This window comes from Penaeus chinensis, chromosome 26, assembly GCF_019202785.1.
Source record: "Penaeus chinensis breed Huanghai No. 1 chromosome 26, ASM1920278v2, whole genome shotgun sequence".
In the NCBI taxonomy this organism is placed as follows: Eukaryota; Metazoa; Arthropoda; class Malacostraca; order Decapoda; family Penaeidae; genus Penaeus; species Penaeus chinensis.
Window position 1 is genome coordinate 15526848 of NC_061844.1, and position 10000 is coordinate 15536847.

Here is a 10000-nt window from a genome sequence, read left to right on the forward strand (position 1 = left end):
CGTGCGTGTGCGTGTGCGTGTGCGTGTTCGTCTGCGTGTGCGTGTGCGTGCGTAGGCTTGTTCTTATGGTCTTCATATGTTTAAGAATTCTGTGCTTGGTCCATTATATTTAGTATTACAACTAGGTCAATTAAACATATATACATTGTTTGAACATAAGTCTGAAGCAAATGTCTCTTTCTTCTTTAGAAAAGTGCTGATAGTATGGTAATTCTTGAAAACTATAGTGAATTGTACCTAGGCGAATTAATATTTGAGCAATTCACGCAATTGTTTTCGAACGCTATAGCTTAATTGTCCGAGATACGGCAATTTGATGTAATTGGTTTGCTTAATAACAGGCGTAAGCTTTAAAGGCTGGTAAAATAATAATTTCTGTTTTTCTGAAAAATACTGCCTGGTAACCATTTGTTTCAAAGTAATTTAATGAGAACTATTTCCATATCAAAAAGGGACCAGGTGGAGCAAATGTTATAAGCTCTGTTGAGTAAGGTGGATGTGCTATTAATCGTGTACTTCTGTGGTGCGTAGCTCAAATAATGCATTCCCAAACCAGTAAAGGTAGGTTTTCTGCAAACACTAGTGTACAGGCGACCGTTTTCTTTGGTGATAGGCGTTTCAAGAAAGGAAAGTTGGTTTTCTTTTTCAATTTCACAGGTAATCTTAATGTTATGATGTTGGTCATTAAAGCAGGATAGACACCATAGTACGTGATGGACAACAGAATGTGTGGAGCTGATAGATGAACATTACATAGGGAACATAGGGACAGATTAGAACATGACGTCAGGTAGGAGTGTGCCCGGCGGGTGTGGCCAATATGGAAGTGGGCGAGAGCCGTCTCCCAGCGTCTGTCCCGATGAAATGGAGCTAACCAGGAGACTGATATTTATTTGTTGATTATTTTTTTCTGCTGCGTCAACATTTAAGATCATTAGCGACATAGTGGTAGGGTGGGGCTTAGGGACGAAGCCCCCCAGGTAATGGTTGATGGTTAGAAGAAATATATGTGCTAGACGTCAAAGATCATATTGCACTATGGTAAAGTATTGTGGCGAAACGGGTGGACATGAGTTAACGATCAGGATAAAATGTGTTAGATGTTGAAGTATGTAGAATGCTGTAGGACATAATATTAGTGGAAAGGCTTTAGAGGGGCAGCCACTGGAATACAGTGTAAAAGGAAGCGGTTAAGTTATAGGGCGATCAGATCATATGGAGAGTATGTGTCTGAGGAAGGTTAAGCAGCACTGTATGGGAAAACTGCAAAAGAGCTATTATGAAACAATAAAATGGTAATACGGTAAGAAACGATAACTGCGAAAGTAAAGAATAATCCCGAGAATGAAATAAGGGAACAAATGATGGTGGTGAAGTATCGGGAAGTGACAGGAAGGGAAGGATCCACAGAAGGACATTGTTGTGACTTAACCCAATGTCAGCGGGATTATTTACTGTCCCCTTTAGATTTTAGTTTGAATCGGAGAACAGCTTCCTTAGATTCAAACTTGTAGGCATAGCAGCTTCTGTAGAATACATTATGGGAGCCACCACAATTGGCACACGTGAGCCACCACAATTGGCACACGTGCATGACTGAGCAGAGCAATTTGTACAGTCATGACCAGATTGGGCACATAGAGGGCAGTGGGCTTAGGGGCGACCGTGTTTGGCTGGGTGGCCAAAACGCCAACATTTCTGACACTGACAGGGAAGGACACTCCAATATAAACTTCATGGAGGAGGTCATGTCTACCATTGCATCATAGTCGTTTTCACAGTCTGATCAGTCCTTGTCGTAAACAGGCCATCGGAGAGACGGAAACAGTTTCGGTACAAGTATTAAGGGAGGAGTGAGGTTGGGTAGGAGTACGTTTGCTAGTGAGGTTAGTCAAGGTAGATATTGCACTAACTTGGGACTCAGATGTAATAAGGGAGGTGGGGTTAAACAGTGAAGTGAACTGTGCAGTAGATGAAGTGGAGGATGGTGGGAGAGGGGAAGGGATGTATTCTGAAAGTTAAACAATGACCTGGATGGATGATTCTGAATGGATAGAGTTGACAGCAAACATCGAGGTGGTGGTATTAGTATCAGTCGGAGCCGTGGTCAAAGGAGAGGCATTGCTCGGGAAACCAATGGAATCAAATTTAGATAGGCTAAAAAGGGACAAGCTTTAATGCCCCTAGTAAGGGTAGAAGACCATAATGAGCCTGGAATAAATAGGGAGAGGAAACGGTCAACCCTTTAGGGTCGCCATAAGGATAAGGGGTAGGCGATAAAACAAGGGCCATTCAGCCTTTCATCCTTTCAGCACGGCTCTCACACCTTAGGAAGTGGACAGAAGAAAGGGTGATGAAGAGAAGGATTGAAAAGAGGGAGAAAAGACCGTGCAACATTAGTTGAGGCAACGGCTGAGGTCCAAGGCAGGGGTGCTCCCCTACTTTGGAGACCAGTCTCCCCAGAGAAGGAGGGAGGGGAGGGAAGGGAGAGAGAGAGAGGGGGGGGGGAGAGGGAAAAGGGGGGGGAAGGGAAAAGAGGGAGAGATGCATTTATTGTATTCTTTTCCTTCGTAAAAGTCTTACTCCAAGCAATTATCCTTATCTGTATTTTGAAGGTTTCTTTTCTACCATGTATTTTTGTGCACGTCTTCTCTAGTCTTTAAAATATTTCCGTATAAACTTTCATGAATCAAAGATAATTTTCCGATTGTTGCGTCAGTCATTAAAATAAATCTTACTAGTCTATAACCAGACTAACAAATGCTCGGAGCAAATCAAGAAAGGCGAAACCCAAAGGATGGACAAACGCGCTTCACACTGTTCTTTTTACTTAGCAGTCCTCACCAAAAGTACACATGGAAGGATTGAGTCTGACGGCGGCATTGTACTGCCTCGTGGCTTCCTCGTTTTCCTTCAGTATTTGGTACATGTCGCCATAGTCTATCATCTTTTTTACAATGAAGAAGTCGCTGTCTGTTGCCTTCTGCCGGGTGCTGCCGTCTTCGATGGGAGCACCGGCGTGACCCGTTTGGGTGTCTGTGTTTGTATTTTCTCCAGGGATGTTGGTATCTGTGTGTTCAGTCTGGGCATCAGGCCCAGTGTGCTCGGTTTGGGCATCGGTAACTCTGTATTCCCTTTGAGTAGGGGTTTCAGCCAATTCTGTTTGAGCAAGGCTTTGAGCGCTTTCCGAATCATGCCCTCCTGGCAAATCATTTGCTCCGACGTCGAACACATCATTAGAATCAACGGCTTTCTGTTCTTCTTCCAACTTCTTCAGCTTGTGCTTGAATATGAGGTCTTTGATATCCCCTTCACTCCTCACGCTCTCAGGGCCGTATTCCTTTACAATGTCGTCGTAATACTTCTTCCTCAAAAGGTCCTTGCGGTCGTCTTTATTGTAAAGGTCTTTGGAATAACCATCTTCATCTTCATCTTTGTCTTCGTCTTTTATGCTGTTTGAAGATTCATTGACGTCATCCTTGTTGACAGTGTGTCTGGTATCGTCTGTATTCGAAGATACTTTGCTGTCATCTTTGTAGAGATCTTCTATACCACCCTTAACCAGAGGGTCACTGATTCTACCTTTACTCCCAGTGTTTTTTATGCCATTATCAGTTTCAGCTCGTATATCGTCTACAACAACGGCTGAACCGCCAACGATTTCTGCCATTTCGGCCCCTAGAGAATCACTCAGGATCTTGTTAACCAATTCTTCTGTAAAATTGTCATTCTTTTGATCCTCCCCATCTGCCCCCGAGTCGGTGTCCTCCGTGTCTGCGCTTCGAAGGGCTTCTTGGTTGTCACTCTTCGAAGCTTCCATTACAAAGTAGCCCACCTCCTCGGGGAACAGGATTGTGTTCTGACGTGTTGGAAGGGACTGCCAGAAACTTCGCAACTGAAAGATTAAAACAAATTTTAAAAAAAATCATTAGTACGGTTATATACTGGCATCATTTATGTATTATCAGAATAATTTTGCATCCTTTTAGAAGCCTCTGAATAAATGTAAAGGAACCAGAAGGGGAAATAAACGGTGCTGCTTCTGGACCAACTATTATATATAAACCTACTGCATAAACTAGAAGAACCAGAGGTCAAAAGTAATCTCAAAATGCACCCCTGCAATTCCAAGCCACGTAATTCCATATACCCCCAATTTCCTTTGCCACTCCACAACATCACGTGTGCTTGACGCTCGACCCACCTGCGTGCGGTTGTCTCCTTGCATCTTGGGTGAAGGTGACAGGGACAGGTGAGCCAAGGAGGAGTTGGTCACCGGCTCCCATTCAAAGCCCAATGAGTCATCGGTTGTCGGTTTGCTGTTGAGACAAAAGTCAGTTACACGGCCATTGTTCGAGTAGCATTACTTAGTGACAAATGCAAGTGATTTGGGAGTATGTCGCTGCACAAAAAAATGTCGAGTAGAAACGGTTGATTTTGCTGTCGTGGGCAATTTCCGTTCAGAGAAGGGACTTTATTTTTGAAGAGCAGAGTAACCGAGCTACTTTTTTTTTCAATAACTAGGCTCTATGTTGGACGATATCTTTCCAGTTAATCGTTCCTAAATGTTTTAACCAATCTTTATCAAGTTGTCATAATGTCCCAGGTCGGCTGGATGTCCGCCTGAACTCTTGATTAGGAGAGTCCAGTTTTGTTTCAACATTTCATGTTTTTACACATTATTTCCATGTGGCAAATTCTTTTGAATTTGCTTGATATAACATTACACTTCAATATGTTCAAAAATGTTCTAGAACTATGTAGGCTGCCTTACTATTATACCTTAACCTTCACTATCACAGTGATTATTCTTAAATTCCTTAAATCAGAAACAAGCATTTTGCTTTGGGAATGTATATAATATTCCCGGAAGTAAATGTCTGCCTCATCAATTTTCCTGAATCAGAACACCTAACATTATCATATGCCTGAAGTCAAAATCATCGGTTTGTTAAACTACATATAGGGTAAATAAATCTTCAATACAGTCGTTAATCAAGAATCGACTGAAAACTGGAGAACGTGAAGGAAGTTATTGGACGGAAGCAGAAAATTTACGTCATGAAAGAGCAGTTTTCGGCTCTAAGTGCAAAATTCTGACAGATCGCGTGATGGCTTGAGTGGCGCATTAGATCGATGGATCTTAGGCCAGCAACTCGAATGCAAAGAAAGAGGAATGCAAGAATGAGAAAAATTACTATTATTGGTAGTAGAGTAGATACTCCATCTAAATGAATAGTTAATGGGAAATCGACCAATGTGGCCAGCGTGAGGGTACGGTGATCTGAGGATACGGTAATTAATGAATGAACTTGTGAATACTATTTCCCTAAGTCATATTTAACTACCCTTTTGAATACTGAAAAATTCAGTAAAGTTTGAATGAACTGAACAGGTAGATTTCAGGCTATTAATGTTACTCTTAGTTAAAATGACTTCTCTCTCAATATCAAGAAAAATTGGAAGGGGGAACCTTTAATAATTCAAAGAAATGAAATGCACAACCCTCCTAAAGAGCAAGTCTCAATGTATGAACTCCAACCTCAAAACAGATACTTAAGCAAATCTATATAACAGTAATTCTGAACACGTCATTAAGAAATATTCATCACATGATCATATGCAAGAAAAAAAAACAGTGTGATGTGGCTCTGAGAACAAGGCTTGAACTAGGCTCTACAGGCAGGTCAGTAGCCCTTGATCTCCGAATACAGTGGGATATAACCACTGACAACATCTAACTTAAGGAACAATGACTCAAGTAATAATCCCATGCCATCTATTGGAAAATGTACTTTCGTTAAGGCTAGTCCATCCCTGTGCAGTTGGGAAGGGCGAGAAATTAAAAAAGAAAAACAAAATAATGCGACTCACCCTGTCTTGGCGAAGTTTGTCCAAAGAGTCGTGATTATTTCACCCGTCAAAAGGTCGTTATGGGTCCTCAGATAAGGGAAGCCATTGCTGCCACTAAAGAGGTACTGCAGGTCGTCTCCGTGGCTTACCCCTGTCAAGGTTATCAATTAAGGGCAATAGTTTATAAAAATACGCTGCACAGAGGATATCTTGAAACCCACTTACTGATTAGTTTTGTGTGTGTCTTGTGACGATGAAGAGAAGTGGAAATAGAAGGAAAAGATGGAGGTATAGGACACCGGGAAAAATTAAGAAAAAAGGTAAGGGGTATCAAAATTATCGTGGAAAAGTACACACAGCTAACTAAAACACTGGTATAAGCTGAAAGAATAGAAAACACTGTGGAACAAAGTACAAGAAGCAGAAGAACTTGTCTGCCATACTCACACTTGCTGTCGAAAAAAAGCTGGAACTTGTCAGTGCTCGAGGCAAGAGCACGATGGTCGAGTTCGTAAAAATAAACCTTGGAGCCATGCTGGGCGTGCAACATGGCCGTGTGGTCTGTGCAAACCGAGAAGTACCGGTCTGTGTACAACTGCAAATTGGGAGTGGTGTCAGGTATACTTTAGTGCAAACACGAACAAGATTAGTAAAATCCCACAACATGAACTAATTGTGGCAAAGTCTAAATAGTTTCACAGAAACAGTTGTACCAATGCAAGGCACATGAAGCAACCAAGTATCCAACCTGAGTGAGATTAGCAACTTCCTTGATATTGATTAAATTGTTTCCAACATAGTAGAAATAGCTGACGCCTGCGAGGTGTCCAGGTTCTATCTCACTTTCGAAGCTCAGGGACACAGAACCAGCTCGTTTGAAATTGGTCCCGAGTTCATTTACGGGGCTCCAGCTTGAAAACATGGCTGTGGGGGTGAAGTGGAGTCAAGGCTGGGGAAATGGAGCCACAAAACAAGGCTGAGGAAATGGAGCCACAAAACAAGGCTGAGGAAAGGCAGCCAGAGAACATGGCAAATAAATACATGGATATTTTATGGAAATGGGTGGACCTTTAAAATACAAAATAAATAGATATAGGAGGACTCACTGAAACTTGGGATCAAACTTTAATGGAAACCATATCAGTGAAAAACGCACTCTGGAAATATCTAAAAAAAAAAAAAAATAATAATAATTAAAAAATAATAATAATAATACTAATAACTAATACACCAAATCCCTATTTGGACAATTAGTAATCAGAGTAAATAGTAAAAATCATACGATTATAACTTCCTATGCTACACTTCCTATCAAACCCTAATTTTAGAGACTAGAAGCAAGCACTTACTTGCTGTCATTAATGCTCCTTCGTGCTTTGTGATGCCAAGGACGAGGTCGACTTTCGAGAAGGAGCCAGAGGAAAGGAGAATGGCAGGATCTGCAGGGATGTAGTCGCCGTCTACTCGAGGAACCATCGTGTACGGGAGGCCATTCCACAGCTGCAGGAAAAGCATCAGGAGGAGGATCAGCAGGCTTAGCACTAGTAAGACGATCAGGTGGAGGAGGAGGAGGACCTGGAGGAGGAGGAGGAGGAGGAGGACCTGGAGGAGGAGGGGGACCTGGAGGAGGAAGAGGATGATGACCTGGAAGAGGAGGAGGACCTGGAGGAGAACCAAGACCTGGAGGAGGAACAGGAGGAGGACCAGGAGGATCATCAGCAGCAGGGGCGGACGAGGAGAAGGATGAAGAGGACGAGAGGACAAGACTGAATATGAAAATGTGGAAAATTAAGCTGATGAGAAGAGTATTTGTGGAAAAAAATGGGAAGGCGAGCCTGCCTGGAATATTTATACAAATGTTTCTTTTATTTTATTCTGCATGATATATTTGCCCTTCAATAAGCATTTAAGAGGAATGCATATATCAATTGTAAGCCAGAGGTACTCGGTAAAATTAGCCAGCCCAAGAATCTGACATTTTTCTTCTTTGTCAATCAAATACCGAAATCAAATCTGAAAAACAACAATTACCAGGCCGTTTATTCTTAAAGCAACTCAACCACCGAGTACATGGGAAGGAAATATACGCTACCTGCAAGTCTATATAAGCATAAACGAGCTTCTCAAATCGAACGCCGCGGAGGCAGTCCAGGAGGTTGACATGCTCCTGGCAACCCACCTCCTTGGTCACCCGCACGGCAGCTTCGTGGTGTCTGCCCCTTGAATACTTAGGGCAAAGGGCGGATCCGGACTGCAGGATGGCACGGGAGAAAAGTCCTGGGAGATGAAGAGGCATGTTGATTTAAACGTTCACACTTTTTTAGAGAATCAGGATTTTTTTTAATTCAATGATAACGGTCCTAGGTAATCACACAACTAAGCCACTGAAACAGAATACACAAAGGATCTTATATACCATTCCCAAATAAAAGTCACACTTTTTAAAACCCTATTGAACATCTACGATCCACTAGTTAAATGTACAACTTATCACTCTCTTGATAAACAAATGCAACTGCCAAATACCACAAATAATAAAACATATAACCTACCACGTGAATACGGCGTCAGGATCTGGTAGTGGACAGACTGCGCCCCGCTGCCTTGCCCGAAGAGAGTGACCTTGTCTGGGTCACCACCGAGGTCACGGATGTTGTCCTGCACCCAGCGGAGGGCCAGAGTCTGGTCCTTCAGCCCTAGGTTACCAGGCAGAGAAGCATCCTCCGTCGATAGGAATCCTTCGTGCGCAGAAGGCCCAAGTGAATAACGAGATTTAAAAGCAAAGTGGCTGTTAATACTGAAACTCTGCCAAGGATAATAACAAATCCAATATCTAATAATAAAACCGATCTTGAGAAATTTTATTTAATCCCAAATGAATACTCTTCTCTAATAATATTACATCATCCCTTGTAGGCAAATATAATTAATTTAAAATGAACATTAATCCAAAAAATCAGAACCAAACAGTAACCAAAACCGATTTTATTCCCGAACACCAAGAACCAATGGGAATCGGTCCCAATCTCAGAACAAAACGCAGGAACAGAATCCGGTTTCGAACATCTCGCGCAGTTCCTCTTTGCGATGCTCGACTGACTTACCCAAGACGCCCAGACGGTACTGGAGAACGACCAGCACGACCGGGTGGTTCAGGAGGGGCAGCGGCGGGTAGTCGTCCAGGCCCCCGGAAAGGTAGTCGTCGCCGTGGATGTACACCATGACGGGGTGTCCGGCCTCCGCCTGCGGGCGAGGAGGGGCACTAGCGATCTCGCCTTCGTGGAGGGATTCAGACTTCTGTTGTTAATGCTAATTCTACTCTCCTGCTGTGAATATGATATAGTGCTGCTGCTACTCTCCTGTTGTTAGTGTTGCTGCTACTGCCATTCCACAGTACCGTTTTAGATAAGTCTTGTTGCTATTAGTCTTTTTTCTATTCCCACTCTGTTTCCATTGGCGTTGACACTTTTTAAATGAGGAAAAGGAGCTCCCACGCCTCGGTCCCCAAAGTCAGTGTTAATATTACTTTTATTTGATTTAGTAATTAATTTTTGACGATTATTCTGGGCCCCCGATTTTTTCCTGTAGCAATGCATTTCTCCGTTAATCAACACCGTCTATTTTTGCTGAATATTTGCTTTCCCGGACTCATTAATATTCCACGATATGTAGTTTTTTAACGCGACCTTAATCTTAGTTTGTGTTTCGACAAGGAAGAGATAGAAATCGAAAACCACTTTGAAAATCAAAATTTACGAAAAATACTTAACCTAAACAAAATTTAACATAAAATATATACATATTTCCCCCCACTTTATTTTGGGGAGTAGTATTTAAAAAATCGCAATAACAAATAAAATAAAAAATATATACTAACGGTTTTAACAGTTGTCGGAAATAATTGTCTAGATTAAATAAAAAAAACAATTGATAGATAATACCCACAAGACACTGACGAAATGGACGGATAAGGTCACATCAAGCCCAGGTTTCTCTCGCCGTGTTCGCATTATGAAGGACCTTATGAGGGACCTTCTGTTAGTGTTAAACTCCTTTGCCCCGATCGGCTTATGAGGAAATGTTAAAATAGATGATTGTTATTTGGAGTTTTGGTCGTAGGGATATTGCAACACAAGTAGTAATATGC

At 42.1% G+C, this 10000-nt stretch overlaps 1 protein-coding gene across 1 annotated transcript in view; it reads right to left on the reverse strand.

Annotated features, from left to right (window-relative positions):
- Positions 1-2811: 2811 nt before the first annotated feature.
- The window catches only part of LOC125039217 (juvenile hormone esterase-like), a 9201-nt gene continuing 2012 nt past the window's right edge, over positions 2812-10000 (reverse strand). Inside the window, exons 4-12 of the mRNA XM_047633020.1 lie at positions 8958-9096; positions 8406-8591; positions 7946-8130; positions 7203-7353; positions 6602-6777; positions 6301-6448; positions 5875-6004; positions 4205-4319; positions 2812-3895 (exon numbers count right to left, since the gene is read on the reverse strand). Of these exons, the coding sequence (XP_047488976.1) occupies positions 2831-3895; positions 4205-4319; positions 5875-6004; positions 6301-6448; positions 6602-6777; positions 7203-7353; positions 7946-8130; positions 8406-8591; positions 8958-9096 (2295 nt within the window). The 3' untranslated portion in view covers positions 2812-2830. The remainder of the gene's footprint in view (positions 3896-4204; positions 4320-5874; positions 6005-6300; positions 6449-6601; positions 6778-7202; positions 7354-7945; positions 8131-8405; positions 8592-8957; positions 9097-10000) is intronic.